Source organism: Tachysurus vachellii, chromosome 9 (assembly GCF_030014155.1).
Source record: "Tachysurus vachellii isolate PV-2020 chromosome 9, HZAU_Pvac_v1, whole genome shotgun sequence".
NCBI lineage: Eukaryota > Metazoa > Chordata > Actinopteri > Siluriformes > Bagridae > Tachysurus > Tachysurus vachellii.
This window is the reverse complement of record NC_083468.1, coordinates 20,949,164-20,971,127: the sequence shown is the minus strand read 5'-3', so window position 1 is coordinate 20,971,127 and position 21,964 is coordinate 20,949,164. Positions and strand designations below refer to the sequence as shown.

Below are 21,964 nucleotides of genomic sequence, written 5' to 3'. Positions count from 1 at the left end.
ACAGACTGGTGAGGAGGGCAGGCTCTGTGATCAGAAAAGAGATCACTCACTGGTGACAGTAGTTAAGAGAAGGACCCTTGACAGACCGCTCACAATCCTGGACAACACCCAACACCCTCTGCATATTCACCCATATGCATATTCACCAGGCAGAGAAGTGTGTTCAGTGGCAGACTGCTGTCTCTGTCATGTGTGTGTGTGTTTGTGTGTGTGTGTGTGTGTGTGTGTGTGTGTGTGTGTGTGTGTGTGTGTTTGTGTGTGTTTGTCTGTTTTCTATCTATCTGTCCGGCCGTCCGTCTATCTATCTATCTATCTATCTATCTATCTATCTATCTATCTATCTATCTATCTATCTATCCATCTATCCATCTATCCATCTATCTATCTATCTATCTATCTATCTATCTATCTATCTATAAACAAGAACATAGCAGCACACCTCTTCAGAGCAAATTCTTACAAGACACATTTATTAGACCATTGGAATACATGCCAAAACAAATAATTTACAGCAGCATTTTTTCATCCATTTTTGCCCGACTGTTTTAGAAGTGTCCGTTTCTGTCCAAGATCCGTTAACCATACACTGTTTTGAGTTACATTTCTCATTGTACATTGTAAAAAAGAGAAAAAAGCACAGTCCTGCATGACCTGTGAGAATCCAGGTCCATGTAATGTATACATCATCCGTGTGAGCTACAGTGGGAGAGAGTACCATAGGCAGCAGTACAGCCCTTAGCTAACACTGTCTTTGTCACATATCTAAGAGAAGTAGTACATCCACCTGAGAGTAAATGTGGACTGTCAGGAGTCTACAGCCATACGTGGAACTCACAACATTACTAACTATATACTGCAAATGCTAGCGGAGCAAATGGGATGAGAAGAGCATTCGCATGCAGGTTGTACACGTTTATCTTTCTTCTCAAATATTTTACAGTATATTCACAGCTACATTCTGGTGTTTTTACATACATTTCTTTAGAATTAAATCGATATCGTCTGTCTTTTCTAGGTTATTTCTTTATTTCTGTACTACAGGGAAAAAAATCAGGAACATATTAAAAAAAGATTTATTTCATTTTCCCAGTGAAAAACTACACTACACTTTCTGCATTTAGTTCTTCACAATAATACAATGCAGGCAGAATACAAATTGGCTGTCAGTTGAAATTTACAGCAAGAGGAAAAAGCATAAAATACATACTGTATGAATGGTGTGTCAGAGAGGTCTGATTTGCTAATGGTTTCCATTTTGAAAAAAAAAAAAAGATCGATCTTGAGATTATTTTTTAATCAAGAAAATTAAATCACCAGCTAAAAATGTGTCAGCTGACACCCGATCAATTATAAATGTATTTAATTAAGGAAGAAAACACCCCACTGGGTGCAGTTAAAACAAATGAATCATTTACAGGATGATGTGGCAATGTGAAAAAGGAATTAATGTATAAAGAATTTGCTCTAACAGCACAAGAAGTGTTTTCTGGCTCCTCTGACAAGGCAATTTGTCACTGATTCTAAATTTTCATTATTAAATTAAAATTTATTGTTTTATTTAGTTTTGTGGTACATATGTTTAACAGCTGTAAAAAATCATTCCCTCATTTGTAACCTGGCTTGAAGTAAAATATTTGGAAAAACAAACACCCCAACAAACAGACAAAGCAAAGCAAATGTAGGTTGTCATGTTATTGGGTAAAATCGCAAAGTTTTCTGCACTAAAGTCTTTTTTATGTCGGAAAACTTTCTGAAATTTACAAACACTGACACTGGAGACTCCTTCCAAAAATTTCATATGAACTTCTCCTTACGGAAAACGTCAGAACAGCAATAATTTGATGCTTTTTATTCTTTTTTGTTATTTATACAGTATAGCTGTAAATTATGTGGAATGTTTACCACACAAGTTCCTGTGAACTTGTTACTGCAGAAAAAAACCCCAAATTTATTTGAATTAATGCAAACCTGCGAGTTGTCTCCCTACTGTTACAGAAAATTAATTCACACTTTCTAACCAATCAGATTCAAGCATTCAAGAGGGCTGGCGTATAAACAACATTATCTAATCGTGCTGATGTTGCGTGTCTCCTTCTGCTGAATCAAGATTTCTATCTTAAAGGTTATACTGAAAATCAAAAAGCAGCTCTGATAAAGAAAATGAGAGTTCAAATGTTTAGTAGCCCAGAAAACAGAGGCTTGGGTGAGAGGATGAAGAGACCCGTTAATAAAATAACTCTATATCATGTAATATTTTTATATATAATTCTGACAAAGTATAAAATTAAATATTACTCTACAAAATAGCTGACAGATGCATTTATGCCGGAAAGCTTATTGACAATAAGAACACACACATTGTGTGTTAGTGTCGTGGCCAAATGCTTTTGGAGCAGTTAACAATAAGGAGAAGGAAAATAGCTGGTGGGACAAAGAGGACACTGAGACAAGCTGAATCTTCACTGGGAAAGGGTTTGACTCAGCTTTGTTCTGCAGATACACATTTATGGGTTTTATGCAGTATATATGCACAGATGTTTAGTCAGTGGCCTTCAGCTGTGCCTTTTTTTCTGACAAACAGGAGTACGTCTCATAGACATGTTCATTGAATTCTGTGTAATATTTACAGAATATTGTCCCTCTGTGTTATTACAGTATATCCATTCGTGGTATAAGTGAAACTTTCCACTGGGGACTCCTGGATGTTTAGTCTGAATGAAAAGCTCTGAGTGGGAGTGTGCTTCACCACCAACATACACTCTCGGTACAGGAGAGGTGGAATATTTTATTCACATTTCCTGTGTGTGCCTCTCAGAGTCACAGTCAGTAGAATGGTCAGAGTCATTTCTCTTTATCTGGCATTTGGGGGCGCAGTCATAAAAGCATGAGGTCACACGCTGCGAGGTGCCCGCGGTGTCTCGTGGGTCCTACGATTGCGTCCTTTCTTGCTCTCCTGCATGAGCTTCCACTTGCTGGAGTTTGACTGACTGGTGTGAAGAAGCTGAGCAGCATGTGATTGTGTAGCATGTAGGTGATGGGCTTTTTGCCTCCTCTGCTTCCTCTCTTTCTTCCACACTTGCTCACAAAGCTGGTCCACACTGTTAGGGCCGGGTGGATCGATCAGAGACAAAAAGTCCTGGTACCAAAGTTTGCCGTGTGAGGAGCGGCCGGTATCTGAGGGTGGCCGTTGTATGAGATCGTCCAGGTGATCAGAGGGGATGACATGTAGCGTCAGCCGCAGGAGTGTCTGGATGAAACCATGTTCCACTGCGTGGCAGTAATATACACCCGAGTCCTTCGGAAGAAGACTTCGGATTAGTAGACCCTGTTCAGTTCCCAGCACTCGTTCATCAGATTTTATCTATAAACACACACATACACACACACACATGCCAGATCCAGCTCAATATGTTTACGTAAGTGCATGCTAAGTAATATAAATTAATTAATGTAAAGTAATTAATGTATTATATATTTAATTATCTATATTTTCTAAGTTGTATTTTATGAGAAAAATTTTTTCAATGTATTCAAGTAGGCTTATAAGGACATTATAGGCTTATAAAGATATGTTTTTCCTACTATATTTATTTATTTATTTGTTTATTTATTTTATTTTATTTTATTTTATTTTACGGATTTTCAACCCATTTTATTTAAGACAAAGATCCTGTTATTTAGACGGATGAGATCCACTGATAAAATACATGAATTTATGATGATAGTGAAGGTACTTTTCTAATGACAAGATATGAAAAGATATTCTTACAGCAGAGTGTCAGGATTTTAAAAAATAATTCAAATATTATCCTCACTGGAACACCAAGATATAAAAATACGTCGAGATTACAGCGTAAGGTTTCCAGTGTTTTTGTTTACTTTTCAAACACACTGTTACACATATACTGTACATACATACCTCTTGTTTGCGGTTCTCTCCATGTCTCTGGAACTGCCAGTAGATGAGAGCACGCTGAGACTTAGGGCTGCACTCCAGGAAGGAGCTGCTGTTCTCCACCCCATACACTGTTTTATCCAGCAGGGTGCTCTCACCATTCTCCTCGTCTAAAAAAAAGAGAAAGAGTTTCCATTTCAAGATCCACATTTCCATTGGGACATGGCCATGTAGAGGGCAGAGAGTGAGATCTGGCTATGTCAATGTCAATGTGTGTGTTTGTGTAAGAGAGAGAGAGAGAGAGAGAGAGAGAGAGAGAGAGAGAGAGAGAGATTTTATGAATGTGTCCACATTCACTCCAATTCACTCAAATTCTCATGCATCTGAAAGGGGCCCTCATGTCCAGCAGAGAGGATATGAGCAGCTAATTCAAAGCATGAGCAGTTACTCATATAGACACACACACATGCACTCACAACTACACACACAATTTATTTATTGATTTTGGGTTTTTCTTATTCACATATCAGAGTGAAGTCCTGCTAGACTGCTAGACCCTTACAGAAATATCACATATATTTCACATTTGATAATGTTTTCAATATATATATATATATATTTTTTATTTATTTTTTTAATGTGACAATGTGAGTAATTTGTGATCACATACTAAAGGTGCACTCCATCAGGTTATGCCCTTAAGGTGCATGTGACATTGTGAATAATATATGGCACAGGATTTGCATTAAGTGTAAAAAGTATGCTACTTGTACAAAAGATGTGTGAGATATACGCACAAACTATATACATTTCACACAAGTAGCATGTGAAGTCCATGGGAGTTCAGTAAGGGTGTAACAAAGTGGGTGTGTGAAACAAAAATACTCCAACATTAAAGTCTGTGAGGTCCCTGCGTGAGAGTATTTCTGTAGCTATGAAAGACTTCTGTTGAAGTTAAATATACACCTTAAACACAGTTTCGCTTGGTTAAAATTTTATTTTAGTCCGAAGGTAATAATTGTGGAGGCTGTGAGCCAATTGAAATTCTCTTTAAACTTTAATGTCAAGCCTAATGAAAATTCAAGGTTTTATAATCATTTAGGTAAATTATATGGTGCATGTATGACGAGGTGATGAATATAGTGCTCTGGGGTTAGTTATAAAATGCTGAATGAGGGTTGGCATGTTATATCTACAGCTCTTACCGTTATGCTGAAGGTCCGAGCACTGAGTGAGAGGGTCTCCGTTCCTGATGTCCTGGCGCCGAGTCCTCCTACACACACACACACACACACACACACACACACACACACACACACACACACACACACACACACACACACACACACACACACACATATGAAACATGATTAGGGAATGCTGGAGGTGAGCTACATATGTGTAAACGTTCACTAAACACAAGCATTTCATCTTTGTCATAGGCCCATAAGACCTTCATTTGTCATGGTTAACATGCAAAGTAAATTGCATCTAATATTAAGTGTGTGTGTGTGTGTGTGTGTGTGTGTGTGTGTGTGTGTGTGTGCATGTGCGTGTGTGTGCATGAAGCGATGCTTGTTAAAGCTTCAGGCTTATTTGGTCTCTGTAATATAGCACTGATTTAGTCTTTGGCCTTTCTAAAAACATGGCAAGCAACATATGTCCTGAATCTGTCTTGTTCATTAATTTCCTTTCAAGGTTACTCAAGCTTAATAATGTAGGCAATATGTAATCTGTTTCTCTGCTAATGTGAAATAAATGAAGAGCTTGTTGTACTACTGAAACAAACATACTGGTAATAAGAGCACATAATTATACATCTGGCCAAACCATATCAGACATTTGCTAATTATATGTTAATAATGCAACCAATAAACCAATAACTCAATAAGAATTATTATATTATATTATATTCATTTATTCATTCATCTTCTACCGCTTATCCGAACTACCTCGGGTCACAGGGAGCGTGTGCCTATCTCAGGCGTCATCGGGCATCAAGGCAGGATACACCCTGGACGGAGTGCCAACCCATCGCAGGGCACACACACACTCTCATTCACTCACACAATCACACACTAGGGACAATTTTCCAGAGATGCCAATCAACCTACCATGCATGTCTTTGGACCGGGGGAGGAAACCGGAGTACCCGGAGGAAACCCCCGAGGCACGGGGAGAACATGCAAACTCCACACACACAAGGTGGAGGCGGGAATCGAACCCCAACCCTGGAGGTGTGAGGCGAACGTGTTAACCACTAAGCCACCGTGCCCTTATCTTATATTATATTATATTATATTATATTATATGTAGGGGGGCATGGTGGCTTAGTGGTTAGCACGTTCGCCTCACACCTCCAGGGTCGGGGTTCGATTCCGCCTCCACCTTGTGTGTGTGGAGTTTGCATGTTCTCCCCGTGCCTCGGGGGTTTCCTCCGGGTACTCTGGTTTCCTCCCCCAGTCCAAAGACATGCATGGTAGGTTGATTGGCATCTCTGGAAAATTGTCCCTAGTGTATGATTGCGTGAGTGAATGAGTGTGTGTGTGTGCCCTGCGATGGGTTGGCACTCCGTCCAGGGTGTATCCTGCCTTGATGCCCGATGATGTCTGAGATAGGCACAGGCTCCCCGTGACCCGAGGTAATTCGGATAAGCGGTAGAAGATGAATGAATGAATGAATATTATATGTAAAGGTATACGGTTAAATCACAAAAGAGTAAACCACAATATATAAAAAAATAATAATAATAAAAAATATATCCAGGATAATGATTTGTTAAATAAATGATCAATATTTGAAAATATTCAAATAATACCAGAATATAATATTTTCTCAGAAATTCTGCACATTTCTTTTTGGGTCAAGACTGGCTGGGAAAAAAGGTCCAAAAAGCAAACAATAATTAGGTCACACATTTAAAAAGGATGTTGGAGGTGCCACATCCACACCAATAGACATTTGAATATTATGCTACTCCGAATATTAAATACATTATTCTCACTTATCATCACTTCCTGGTCACAAACTATTTATACTGTAGCCTATTCAGACTAATCATAATGTCTTGCTAACATTAGCATCGTATAAATAGCATTTATGTGATTAGTGATTAGTGATTGTCATTTACTGGTGGCATGGTTAGCATTTACTGGCTTGGTGGTTAGCATTTTTGCATCATACCTCTAGGGTTAGGGGTTCAATTCGCACCATGCTGTGTGTGTGGAGTTTACAAATTCCCAGTGCTTTGGAGGTTTACTCTGGTCCTCCACCAGTTTAAAGACATGTATTCTATAATGATTGACATCTCTAATTGTCTATAGTGTGCTCTAGTGTTAGAGCCCAGGATTAACATCCAGGGCGTCCTCTGATATTTTCATGTAAGGGTCACGTGAAACAGCACACAGAAAAGTAATCTAAGTTGTATTTTAGTTTTGATTTTGTACTGAAGCTGAGTGACACACAAAAAAGTCTGGGTTGAATTTATCCATCGTGACGTTGTGTTTACGGATTAGAAAATATCACTGCGCTTGTTGATTTCAAATGTCACATTCCCTGTTGTCTTGTTCCAGTCTGTTAGTGCAGGTGAGTTAAAATCTCTCTACATAAACAGCAACTGAGAGCTGAAAGAAAAAAAAAATGACTTCTGCCCGGTGGAATTAACAATACGCTGCTGTTATAGCAACTTTTACACTTTAGGAGCTCCCTGTGTAACCTTTCGTAAGGGTGACTCTAAGGGGACACATTTTACAAAGCTTTTTCATTCAGTGTTTATATTCCGCTCCTACAGAATAGCAGAGCTGTGCAGCAGCATACTCATAGTTTCAGGCCCGGTTAAGCAATCTGTGATCACCAGCTGGGATTACCTCTTAGCAGTGGGGAAGTATCGGGAACACTGTGAGCCATCCCAGGCACAGTAGGGGTCTCGTGCTAGACAGCATTCAGCGCAAGCCTTGCCGTAAACGTCACAGCGGTGCAGAGGCATCTGGGAAACACCGATATTCGAGCCGAGATAGAGCTGTTGCTGTAGAGACAAAATACAAAATATGACAGATATTCACATTTGAGATTCAAAGGTTTGTTCTTATTTACTTACTTGCTTTAGTTAATGTTGTTTTAGAGTGAGATTAAAAATATACTGCGGTTTAATATTATAAACTAAGACAACCTCTCAGTGTCAGATTTATTTACACATCACAGAAGAGGAATCGTAGTTTTGCAGTAATACATTTTTTTATGAGTCAACCATTAAAGGTTAAAAAATATATAATCTATTTTTGTTGCCTCCCCCAAATTTCATGCTGTATTTTTACTAAATATAATGTATTCGTCCTCTATAAAACTTCATGGGTTCAATAGGAAGTTGCATCATCTGAATTTCCTACAGATCTTGGGATGAAAAAAAGTGAATTTGCTTTATTTTCAGTTATTTTAGTTCTGTTCGAAATTGCATTGTTGTTACCCAAATTATAGATTGAAAATAAATTATTTTTAAAAGAATATTTTACGTAAATCATTAGAATATCTTTAATTATCCTCACGTATTCTAACATTGAATCTAGTAATTATATTTTGTGTATTTGTGTAAAGAATTATGTGCTGTTGCTCAACCACTGTCAAATAAATCTTGTAAAAAAAAAAAGAAATAAATAAAAATGCTGCCTGTTAAGATGGGTTTAATCAATTTTAAATGGATAAATGCATGTTTTCTTTGATTCAGATTTGTTTTAAAATTTCATTTGTAAGTGTTTTAAGGGTTATATAACCCCACAACCATGGAATCCTTGATAACTCAGTAAAGTGTAAGTTATGGAGAGAGAGAGTTACACTATGAGGGAAGAGCTACGCTGAGTATTTTTGTGGTATATGGCAGATCCAGCAGTGTTGTATTACTCCTGTCCACAGAGCTCTTATGTAACTTTGTGGCCAGCTCTCCCCTTGGACTCATTAACCTCACATACTATTTGTAACAATATGTTAATAACCTATTAGTATAAATACTTTCTTTACTGCTACATTTTGCAGATTATGTGATTATAGGTTCGGAGCCATGACAGACGTCAGCTAAACCTTACCTGTTTGGTGGAAAGCTCCATAGCAGTTATAGCTGTTGGTTCCTGCAAGAATAAAAACATTTACATCAATCCTCAGGAGCTGCAATACAATAGATCAAATGCTGTATATAAATGGGATATAATCCAGGAATTGTTCATACCCTAAACACAGTCATCTCTTCCAGTAAAACTTCCTCAAGGTCATGCCAAGTGCCTCTGGGAATTGAGACCACCTTAAGAACCGTTCCAAGATCTGAAATGATAATAATTGTATACTTAATGAGTACCATTTAACTGGATGAGTTTAAAAGTGTTTAACATGTTTAATTTTATTCATACTACATTGTCATATACAGTATATAAAAGATGAAATACTATATTAATAACATACTATACTACTACACTTGACTACGTTTTACTAGATTTTTTCCTCAATCATTTTAGTGTCATCCATTTTGTTCAAATTCCTCAGTCAACGTTTATTTATTTATTTATTTATTTATTTGTTATTTTTTTATTTATATTTCTCTTTTTATTTCATCATACTGATTCCATCATCTTTTTTTTTGGAATGTCTTAAAATGCCTTTAATTAATAATGTACTGTACTGTACTGTTCTTCTATAATACACTATACTACACTACATGACACTATAGCATACTGTACTATATTTTTCCATCTGTATTACTTATATACTTATATACTCTGTTCAATATAATAGTATGATATACAATATTAGCCTGGCATTTTAATGCTAAGTAAATAATACTATATATTTTTATTTCTTCTTCTTCTTTCGGCTTTTCCCTTCAGGGGTCGCCACAGCGAATCATCTCTCTCCACCTAACCCTATCTTCTGCATCCTCAACACTTGCACCCACTAGCTTCAAATCCTCATTAATTACATCCATATACCTCCTCTTTGGCCTTCCTCTTTGCCTCCTGCCTGGCAGCTCCATGTCCAACATTCTCCTACCAATATACTCACTCTCCCTCCTCTGAACATGTCCAAACCATCTTAATCTCGCCTCCCTAACTTTGTCCCCCAAACGTCCAACATGGGCTGTCCCTCTGATGTACTCGTTCCTAATCCTGTCCAATCTTGTCACTCCCAAAGAGAACCTCAACATCTTCAGTTCGGCTACCTCAAGCTCTGACTCCTGTCTCTTCTTCAGTGTCACTGTCTCTAAACCATACAGCACGGCCGGTCTCACCACTGTCCTGTACACCTTCCCCTTGATTCTTGCTGATATTTTCCTATCACACAGAACTCCTGACACCTTTCTCCACCCACTCCAACCTGCCTGCACTCGCTTCTTTACTTCTTTCCCACTCTCTCCATTACTCTGGACTGTTGACCCCAAGTACTTAAACTCCTGTACCTTCTTCACCTCTTCACCCTGTAACCTTACTATTCCACTTCCCTCCCTTTCATTCACACACATGTACTCAGTCTTACTACGACTGACTTTCATTCCTCTTCTCTCCAGCGCAAACCTCCACCTCTCCAGGTTTTCCTCCACCTGCTCCCTGCTCTCACTACAGATCACAATGTCATCTGCAAACATCATCGTCCAAGGAGACTCCTGTCTGACCTCCTCTGACAACTGGTCCATCACTATAGCAAACAGGAAGGGGCTCAGAGCCGATCCCTGATGCAGTCCCACCTCCACTGTAAACTCCTCTGTCTGACCTACAGCACACCTCACCACTGTCCTGCTCCTCTCATACATGTCCTGCACCACTCTGACATACTTCTCTACTACTCCTGACTTCCTCATACAGTACCACAGTTCTTCTCTTGGCACCCTGTCATACGCTTTCTCTAAGTCTACAAACACACAGTGCAACTCCCTCTGACCATCCCTATACTTCTCCATCAACATTCTCAGAGCAAAAATTGCATCTGTTGTGCTCTTTCTCGGCATGAAGCCATACTGCTGCTCACAAATTTCCACCACCTTCCTTAACCTAGCTTCCACTACTCTTTCCCACAACAGAGTACTATATATTAACTATAATTAATTAACTATACAATTAACTATATATTTTTATTTGCACTCCACAATCCTGGTTTGTATCTTAAATACTACTTGACAACATATCCTAATATGTTGTTAAGAAAAAGGCTATACTATACTATACTATACTATACTATACTATACTATACTATACTATACTATACTATACTATACTATACTATACTATACTAAACAATGCTACAATATATCACTCTGCACTATACTATAGTATATACTATTCTATTGAAATATGTACTGTACTATAATATACTATGTAATACTATAATGAAAACAAAAGTAAAATAATGTATTAGTTAGAGAACTTCACGTGCTAACAAATTATGAGGATTTTATCAATGACAGCATGGTTATGACACTGCAGTATATAATCTATTCTGCTCACCTGTGCCAATGAACATGACGTCGTACTGTCCGTCTTCTGCCTCCACTCGGTCAACAACGATCTGTGTGAACTGGTAATCCACATCAGTCTTGATAATGATTGGGCGGTTGTTGAGGGGAAGCACTGGGTTGTACATAGCTGGATGACTCCGGGCAAAAGTGATAACATCATCGGGTAGATCCTTTGTGGACTCAAACCCTCCAAAGGTTTTACTTGGACACTGTTATAAGAACAGAAACAGGTGATAAAGATACAGTTCATTTTCCTGAACTATTCCTATATGTGCTAATTTTGTTCTAACTTTAAGCCGTCTCACCGTGCCAGGACGTGGATAGGGAACTCTGCCTAGAAAGGGCACCCACTGGTAATTGGGTCCATCTCTGTGAGCATAGGGACCCAAAAACACCCTCCTTACATCAGCCATGCTGTACATACACACTGCTGAGCCTTTAAAGATATTACTGTGAAACAAACACATACAGAAATCAACTGGTTTGATAGCAATCAGAGTCAGTATTAATTACACTTACTGTACATGTTTCAGGTAAATGATCTTTAAATGTACCTGGATGTTGTGAACACTGCATAGATGAAAGGGTTCTTGGTGTCCTTTGAGCTCATCAGAAAAATGTCCTCTGAAAAGAACAAAAGCAGAAAGTCATGGACATCTCAAAATTACCCTCCCTCTATCTGCATCACTCAGTCACACCTTATGGAAACTTACGCAGCTCATCAAAGTGTGTGTCAATTCCGTTAAGGCCTGGGACTGAGCAGATGAGCCGAGCTTTAAGGAAAGTGGTCCACTTATTCACCAAACTCCTGTGACCTCCAAAGTCATTCTGTTAATAACACAAATGTGTTAAATGTTAAGTTAAAAGTAATGACTTTCAAATAATTACTATTGATCTCAAAACTAATGATAGGCAGGGCCCTTTTTGTATATAAATAATTAACACTTTAGAAGTTACTTTACCTCACATAATCACACCAGTCTTAAATCTGAAGGCTTAGTAGAAAAACATAATATAGGAAAACTAGTTATCATAAAAGGGAGAAATGTCACTAAGTGTTTAACATGTTTGCCTTCCACCCACAATTATTGGGGACTTGATTCATGTCTTTGTCCTGTGTGTTCAGGGTTTGCATGTTCTCCCCATGCTTTGGAGGGTTCCTCTGGGTACTCTGGTTTCCTCATGCTCTTCCTGTTATGGCCAGGGTTTGATTCCCAGGCAACCAACCTAGCCACTGGGGGTGCCAGTCCCAGATAAAATGGCAGGGTTTCATCAGGAAGGGCATCTGATGTAAAACATGTGCTAGTATCAAATACCCTGAACAGGGAGCAGCCAAAAGACAACAACAACAACCACAATTCTTGATTCCTCCCTTTTCGATGACATGATGATTGGCATCTATAAATTGTCTGTAGTGTGTGTGATTTTGCCCTGTGATAGGTTGATCTTCTGCCCTGAGTCTCATGGGATTAGGCTCCAGGTTGCACAATTATAAATTAGACATTTTATAATTAGAAAATATTTTAAACCTGCTAACCACCACTTTCCATATGTTCTAGCTGGGGCCCTTATTTTAGATTAAATGAACATTGAACATCTGCAAGCAGTAAGGTCAGGCATGCCCATGTAAAGTTTATATTATCAGCACTATACATAATGGAAGTAATTAGGCATTATATATGTTTCAAATTGTAAAATGGACAAAAATAGCTGTATGATGGTAAAGTGAAACAAAAATTCTGCCACAACTAGCTTTTTCTAACATGTTTGTTAGTTGAGTAATGACTTGAAATTGCTGCACAGGGTGTTGAGATAGACCGGTGTCTCATGCGTTCCCAGGACAGGCTAACATCAGATCGCTAGCAACCCTGAGAAGCATAAAGCACTTACTAAAGGTGAATGAATGACTTTGCATCATCAAAAGGTGTACTGAACAAGTTGTAAAAGCACAAAACATTCTCTGACATCTTGACATAATGAGACAATTGTGTGTGTGCTGGTGCAGAGTGGATTCCACTCATGCCAGAATGCCAAGCAGCTCATAATAGTGAACACCTTTCTCCTGCTTGCCGCTCTAGAGTTCCACTTCAACCAAGTGAGAATGCAAGTTATACGTTGGATCCACAAAGCAGCCTTTGTTTTCGGATTGTTGATGACTCCGGCGACATTTCAATCTCTCTTTGGCTTCTCGGTGGGCGGTAAGATCGGGATGCAAGAAAAACACACACGTCGCCAAAGAAAATGGGCATTTCAAGCTACCACGCCTACACTGTGTGTGTACGTACATGCAAGTTGGCATGTGTATCCCATAAGTGAACAGTGAATGAAATATTTCTCCATGTACCTCTTTTTTTTTTTTTTTTTTTTTTATGTGTGTTTGCAGAACTGTGAATTTTTTGTGTTATCTTACTTTACACAGCTGTCCGATTCTGGCATGCGTGGCTTTGCCGGTTTGTTCTCCATCAATGGCATTCTCTCTGAAGAACATGTAGATCTTGTCGTCTTCAGGGTTATCGCTCTCGGGAATGAGGTGGACACTTATGAACCTAGGTTCTGCACACACACATACACACGCACACACACACACACACACACACACACACACACACAGTAATAGCTTTATTAGGGTCCTATTTATGAAGAAAGATAATACGATATTAAAATCAAATTAATAATGACAGAGTGGTGTGATGCAGTTCTCATCCTAAATTTGATTATCTTTTAATAACAGCACACCCTGAAGTGGTTTATTCCTTTTATACTACAGCAATTCACTAACAAATTCATTTTTGTTAATGTACATTGTCATCATTTGTATCCATTTATAGATATATTTAATGTTATAGACTATCTCCGTGCTATACCAACAAGTTCATTCTTATTATCACATCCTTTATGTGTATCTCCTTTACTTTACTTGTCTCCCCCTTTGCTCTCTAAAGTTAATAGGACAAAAAAATATAGCTCATTGTTTCACCAAGAACTAAACACAAGTTGTAACTATACACTTGTTTACATATTAGATTAAAAGCTTGACCATTTAGAATCCAGAATCTAAGAATACACTCAGTTTATTATTCAGTTATTCATCTTAAAGTATGTGTCTCACCATTGAGCCACCGGGAATCATGCTGCTCTGTCCTGATTGGATGATGCTTTCCTAACGTTCGGAAAACAGCAAAGTCTCGCCCCATGAAGTCGGCTGCTGTCCCAGAATACAGCTCACCATCTGTCAATCATATGCGCTAAAGGTCAAACAAGGGTTATGGCAGAGAGAGGAAAAGAGATAGAGGAATGACTGATCTCAGGTGAACACTCGGTGTGGCTTGATGTTATCACCTGAGGATAATTTCATGGAAGGAGTTTGTTGTTAGAGAAAAAATCCGGTGATGAAGAAAGTGTAAGTGTGTGTGTGTCTGTGTGTGTGTGTGAGTGACCTTTAATCTGAGATGAAAGATTTAACAGAAGAATGTGCTGCAGGTAGAGTACAAAGACAAGAACAGTCTGATCTTTTCATCCTCTTAGAAGGACTGTTAATCGGAGGTGTTGGGTTTCTATGGAAAATAGCCTACATTCACACATGCATGCATGCACACACACACAAACACACACACACACACACACACACACACACACACACACACACACACACACACACACACACACACACACACACACACACACAGTAGTAGCACTTACAGGTTTCTACCTCCACCTCATTTTTACGCATAAACATACACTCACCAATAAGTAGTGAAGCAGTCATAAGTTTAGGGTCATAGGGGCTTTTGCCTCGGCCGTTCTCAAAGTGTGATGACTCCAGTCTGAAGATGTTGTCCTAAACACACACACATTTATATAATGAGAAATTTCTGGTGGTTGGAAGAGAAGCGCAAAAATAGTACAGTATGTTTACCAGCCACTTCATTCATGCTCATTCATACTTTAAGTTTACTTTTGTTTATGAAAATCCAGAGATCAAATATATATATTTTTTATATAGGTTTTGCTTCTGAAAGTGCTGCAAGTGAATTTAAGTGACTGTAATTTATAATATATCTTCCAGTTTTTGCACATTCCTGTGTGTATTTGCAACTGGAAATCGGTGTAATGGGTTAATGGTCAATAAGATTCCATGTGGTCAGTGTTAAAAAAATGTTTACCTCAGAATGTTTAAAGTAATATTTAAGGGGATATTTACCTCTGACCGTTTGCCCACCTCCACATAAGCACAGGCAGGGTGGAAGGCCCCTGTTCCACAAGCGTAGACATGAGTGTGATTAAATGGCTGCAACACCTTAATAAAATTTGAGCACTCTTTCTGCAATGAGAAAGAGCAAGAGAGAAACAGAGAAAGAAAGAGAGAGAGAGAGAGAGAGAGAGAGAGAGAGAGAGAGAGAGAGAGAAAAGAATTTGACATGCTGGACTGACAACTGCATGTTGTATAAGTGTATAATTGATGCTTTATTGCTTAATTGCACTCACACAGACACACACAGACACACACAGACACACACATGATGGTGTCACAAAAACAGAACATTATAGGGTGAAAAAGGCTCAGGCCTTTTAAGGGTCATGTTCAGAACCATATCCATTCTTGGCACTTGCTACTGTAAGTGATTTGGGTCGCTCTGTGTGTCTGCTATTATATGGTTAGAGATCTATCTTTCAAATCTGCACGAATATATAAACACTGTACACTTTCATGCCTGACACACAGGAAACACACACACACACACAACATAAATCAATACATAAAAAGGGCAATGTTACAGAACTGTTAACTGTTTTAAGCAGCTTGTGCAGAACATCAACAGGGGCAATCCTGTTATGAGCATTCAGATGTCCCCTGTGTGTGTGTGTGTGTGTGTGTGTGTGTGTGTGTGTGTGTGTGTGTGTGTGTGTGTGTGTGTGTGTGTGTGTGTGTGTGTGTGTGCACGTGTGCATGTCTGAACAAGCCTGACAGTCACCCATTATGGAAAAGCTTTTTCTGAAAAACACACACAGGCCAGTTACATGTTAGACATGTGTCTCAGCGCTCTTGTGCATATAGTGTACACTAAGTACTTTTTTTTATTCCCATGCATCAAGCCATTTTCTTTTATGCCAACGTGCTTCAAGCGAAATGAATATAAATTTAAATAAAGAAAACCCATCCATAAAGAAATTAATTAAATGTCACACAAAAGAGAGAAAAACCACGACCACTAACCTCAACCCCTAAGCCTCACTTTAACCATTCACAAGTTAGCTCATGTAAATTCATATGGATTTACGAATGTAAGACTGTTATTCAAAACACAGTGGCTCATTTGTTATGACTTTGTGAGCCGGCTCTTCTCGAGCACCTTTATACCATGTGGTTGATCTCCTCCTTGAGTGTTGGAGGAGTGGCTCCTTCATGAGGGCAGCTGCTCTGTGTTTTCAGCAGCTTTTCAATAGCCGCAAACTTGACATTGTTCCACTTCAAGGAGTAACGAGGTTAAGTCAGTGGTTCTGTTTTTATCAGAGCTCTCTTCACAAGATAGCCATCTTTCAAAGAGAGCCCGCCACTCACAGTCACCATGTTTACATTAAAAAAAACCCACACACAACATTGTACCGCTATTCAGATATGTACCATTGGAAGTTTACTCATTCAAAGTTTCATTATAGTGATAATGGGCGAGAGGGAGGCAGTAGGGTCATGCTAATGCTCTCGGTTTCAGTCGACAGCCTCAGGCATTATCTACGAAGGAATTTAAAAGAAACAGAGTGATAACTATACAGGAAGTGGTGTAAACTCCTGAACAGTGCTGAGGATCAAGTCTTAACCAGACTCTACAGTTAGAATGCTTGAGGCTGTGGAGGTGTTGCTGTAGGAAATAAAGCCTTTGAGAAAAAAAATCCTGATCATCATTTACACTGGGAGTAAATTTTCTCCTTCTTCTGATTATTTGATGTGTTTTATTTTATTTGCTTTATTTAAGGGTTATCATGGTCTGAAGCCAAGCATGAGAAAGTGTGGGTTTCGATTACATTCTGGATACTAATTATAATTTCTTGTATCAATTATTTCTAATTTCTTAAGTAGAATTTTTTGTTTGTACAGTCATGGATTTTTTAGATTATAGTTTATGGTAGATTTTGGTAGATTTTGGCATATTATTATCATGTATTTTGCCATCTAATTTATTTGGGTAGTGGAGGCTGAAGTGGTAAAGGCTGTGATCAGATGATTGGGGTTCAAGCCACTGTTGGGCTGTTAAGCAAGGCCCTTAACCATCTTTGCTCCAGAGGTGCTGTATCATGGCTGACCCTGAGCTCTGACCCCAAAAGTTGGGATATGCAAAGAAAGAAATAAAACAAATAAAGACTTCTATTCTATTTTATTTTATTCTAATATATATTAGAATTTATATTAATTGTGCATGTGATCCTTTACAGCAAACATTAAGACATCATATTCACCTGGACATCTTTTCCAGCCCACCTGCACTCATCCCGATGTGACGAAGATGGAGGCCAAGAAATCTATCAGAACAAATCAAACAGAACAACAGAGAGAGAAAGTTAGAAAACGCTCCAATTATACAACTCGTCATTCTCAAGTCACTACAAAAGGAATAAATAACGTAAATGTGTGTGTGTGTGTGTGTGTGTGTGTGTGTGTGTGTGCGTGTGTGTTGCAGGACCAGCATTGGGTTTCCTGCTGTGAGTGTAAAATGCTTTCCATGAGAAGGTGAAATCTATCAGGCTGGTTTTAACTCTCCCAGTAGAGAAGAACAGACCAGTGCTTAGTAATCCAACCCCCTTCCTGCCTTACGGCTGTGAAAAAATGAGACGTTTAATTAAATAAACTTTAGCCAGGTGCAGGTGTGTGAGCTAAAAAGGGCAAGGATAAATCCAGGATATGACCTAGTGATGCTTGAAAGGTGTTCATTTTTCTTGTGAGCTAGCAGCACATCTATGCCCACACGTGAACATATTTTAGAGTCCTGTATGCAGTGCACAGTACTTGTCTACTCATGACACAGGGGACTTAGATAAAACACTGATAAGACAGGAATGAGGATAAAACTGGAATTTGAGTACAATTTGATACGATAAGTCACTTTTAGTTTTCAGATAAAAATTACAGTATATAGTTATAGTTATGCCTGATGCCACGCAGATGCATCTAGACACTCTCAGGAATGAATTTCTGCAATATAACATGGCTTGTATTAATGCCACTTAATGCAAACTTTAGATCAAAAACAGGCATGAGTTAAAGTTGATGTCTGGACTAAGGTGAGAACTGGAAAGCAATGAGTGCTTTTACAGGTTATTTTTATTTATGTACAGTAGCACATCGTTGCTTTGTAGCTATGCTTTACTTTAATAAACTAAAGATTTCGAGCTAACTTCTGAACCAAAGTTTTCAATGTGAGGGGAAAAAAAACAGTGTACCTTGCTGCATAGCAAAGTTTTTAAAGAACACATGACCTGTGAACACCTAGCTAGTTTGTATGGACCACCTACAGTATATGTAGCACCTTAGGGATTTTTTTCCCACAATGCTGATTTATTATTATATGTCTGATTTATTATTTGTGCCCAAAGGCTTGACTGCATTCAGCCATAGCTCTTGTTACACAGCCCTGTCTATTTGGAGTGTGTTACCTTAATCTCATATGGAGTCTCTTACAACTTGCTCTTGTATTGTTTAAATGAATTTTCATTTTCATCATCTTTTAAATGCTCAGAGTGACAATGCACATATTTGTGCCAGAGCCTATCCTCTGGACACTTTTTGAGGGTGCTATGTAGAAATACCACCAGTACCAACACACCATGCCATCACTGAATCCCACGCATAAACATTCACATCTGAAAGCATTTTTACATGAACTAAATCACAGACTGACATGGAGGATGTCAAAGGAAACTAACCCACCCATGGAAACTCTACACCCGAGTAACCCAAGCTTAAGACGTTACGATATATAGCCACAACATCTACCTCGTATTCCACCACACTGAAATCCCACATTCTAGCATTGTTTATATCATCTTTTTTATTGTGAAATAATGTGTTGCATCAATAAGAAACCTTCTACACCTGATATGTGAATGTGGTACAAGAAGCAGCTTGCTTGCACAGCTAATTAAAGATTTTTGTCTGAAATATCCTGTTTCTCTGGAAACATTATGTACCTTACTGAATAAGGCATTATGCAGCTTTGCTTTATCACATAACAAATTCCAGTTTGGGATGGTGTGGCATGTGTTTTCTCTGAGATACGTGTAGCTAACATTTTTCCAACTGCTGCTCGTGTTGCATCACAGGTAACTTAACACATAGTGTTATCCTCCCTGTTCTGTGAGAATGGCCAATTTGTCAGCATTCAAATTCATAACATCCACATGTTGTGCCACTTGGAAGCCCAAGACATGTTTAACAGACTTAAAAATATGCAAATAGTTATAAAATGAAAAAGCTTTATAGCGTGAAGTTCCTATTTTAATTTAAGAATCAATTGATCTTGATTGTTCTTACCAATTGCTGGTCCATGTTGATGTCTATCAGGTTAAAAGACAGGAGATGATCCTTTGCTCCTACAAAAAGCCGACCTTTCTCCTCATCCAGTAAAAATAAGTGGTAGGCCGAGCTGTTGGCTAGTCCGTTGAAAGTAAACAAGTTGTTTGACTCCAACATTTCTGTGGGAAGGAGAAGAGACTCTGTTTTATTACTAATAAAGTATTACAGTTGAAATATTTGCAGTGGCCTACAGTTCTAAGAAAACTGTTTAACCAAAGGCTGCTCGTCTTACTCCGCTCTTTGTATCATATCATTACAGCCATTAAGTTTGAAAGACCATTGTTCGTATCTGTAGACATTTTCCAACCACATGTCACCACTATGGTCTCCGTGTTGAGCGAGCAGGCTGTTAGAGGGCAGAAGGAGAATCAACAGAATGAGGATCGGGCTCCATCACAGAACACTTCTGCACGGTAGCTAGCCTACTTCTTTTCCTGCTGATGGTGTGATGTGTGAGTGTGGTTTTGGCCATAATAAAGCTGAAATCACTGACTCAGTTCCTTCTCTTTCCATTTCCCTGCTATCACACACACACATACACACACACATATACACACACACACACACACAATTTATGAAATATATTTGCTTGTCTTTGGTGCTGTCTGTGTCATTCATGCTTGGTGGAGCCGAGAATTACGCAAGTAGAGCCATGTGGCCTCTGAAAGTTCAGTGCCAGGTTAAGTTAGGGCCACAGCCAGGGCAGATCTGAACAGACAAGCCTTACTATAACAGTGTGGAGTAAGACCAGAAATCTGTAAATATTGTATACTGCATTCTAAATACTAATGTTTACAAAGTAGGAAATAAAATAAAATAAATATTTGAAAATTTTAAAATCAGGACATAGCTCAAATATAAAGATAAAAGATGTAACATACTAAAATTTGCAAAAAAACAAACAAAAAAAAAAAAAAACAGAACATCAGCAACTAGATACCTAGAAAGAAATTAGAACCTAATTAGCTGGAATAGCATCAATTCAAAATACTACATAACTAGATTATTGGTACATCTATACACTATAATAGCATCTAAACAACTACATTTTTGGCAAATCAGAGAACATATAGCTAGGATTGGAGGAAGTACAAAAACAAATATCTATGCCTTTTCAATGCATCCGCAGAAGAATTCCTTTCTTAATTCAGCCTCTATTATCAGAGTCTGTTTATTTTTCTTTATCAATACACATCTTTTAAAAGTTCATCCCAGTCAATCTTAATTCCAAAGGCTTTGACCTTCAAGATGACCCACTGAGGCACAAACGCGCACACACGGCGTGCGAATAACACCTTAAGCAGCGAAAAAAAAAAATGAGACTAAGCAAACAACACATCCAGCACTACACCTGGAAGCCCTGCTGTTCATCTAATAGCATCCAGCACTTCCTGGTTTGATTAGTTATGGCGTATATGAACAAATTATGGGGCCATAAAATTAAAATCCGAGCCACAAAATTTTTTCTGCCATATCAAATTTCTCGAAGTAGTTCCAGTAAGTGTAGCTATAATATAAGTTACAAAAAACAGTAACTATTAATGAACACGGGCAGCCTTTTTCAGCCGGAAATCCAAAGAAAGAAATGTAATCCAGTAAATATGAAATGTTAAAAGGGGACAGCTGAAGGTGAGAATGGTCCGGGTTTAGGAGCCAGAGCAGGAGAGGTGACGAGAGAGCTCTAATTACACACTGTGACCTGAAGGAAAATGAGATTTTCCCCGCGGCCACCCGAGAACGCTTTCAAACTGCACCCCAGAGCAACATTAGTACTGAGTGAGATGTGTTAGACACCTCAACCTGTTATTACAGCCTGTGTGTGCGTAAAGCAAAGTCTGGGCTTTGAATGCAAACTCACTCTTAACACACCACAGCTCCATCTCTTTCTCACATCAGCTCCAGGTATCACATCCAGGTATCTCCACACAGTGACTAATTCTACCTTAAACCTTTTCTGCTCTACATATAATGCTAGGAAACACAGACAAACACACACTTAATGCTACCACTATGT

At 38.6% G+C, this 21,964-nt stretch overlaps 1 protein-coding gene across 1 annotated transcript in view; it reads right to left on the bottom strand.

Moving 5' to 3' along the window:
• Positions 1 to 442: 442 nt before the first annotated feature.
• sema3ab (sema domain, immunoglobulin domain (Ig), short basic domain, secreted, (semaphorin) 3Ab) overlaps positions 443 to 21,964 on the bottom strand; it is a 32,419-nt gene continuing 10,897 nt past the window's right edge. Inside the window, exons 2-17 of the mRNA XM_060878210.1 lie at positions 19,909 to 20,069; positions 17,838 to 17,900; positions 15,586 to 15,705; positions 15,129 to 15,222; positions 14,494 to 14,613; positions 13,795 to 13,937; positions 12,098 to 12,212; positions 11,939 to 12,008; positions 11,690 to 11,834; positions 11,374 to 11,593; positions 9,111 to 9,202; positions 8,971 to 9,012; positions 7,762 to 7,919; positions 5,101 to 5,168; positions 3,920 to 4,065; positions 443 to 3,361 (exon numbers count right to left, since the gene is read on the bottom strand). Of these exons, the coding sequence (XP_060734193.1) occupies positions 2,891 to 3,361; positions 3,920 to 4,065; positions 5,101 to 5,168; positions 7,762 to 7,919; positions 8,971 to 9,012; positions 9,111 to 9,202; positions 11,374 to 11,593; positions 11,690 to 11,834; positions 11,939 to 12,008; positions 12,098 to 12,212; positions 13,795 to 13,937; positions 14,494 to 14,613; positions 15,129 to 15,222; positions 15,586 to 15,705; positions 17,838 to 17,900; positions 19,909 to 20,069 (2,228 nt within the window). The 3' untranslated portion in view covers positions 443 to 2,890. The remainder of the gene's footprint in view (positions 3,362 to 3,919; positions 4,066 to 5,100; positions 5,169 to 7,761; positions 7,920 to 8,970; positions 9,013 to 9,110; positions 9,203 to 11,373; positions 11,594 to 11,689; positions 11,835 to 11,938; positions 12,009 to 12,097; positions 12,213 to 13,794; positions 13,938 to 14,493; positions 14,614 to 15,128; positions 15,223 to 15,585; positions 15,706 to 17,837; positions 17,901 to 19,908; positions 20,070 to 21,964) is intronic.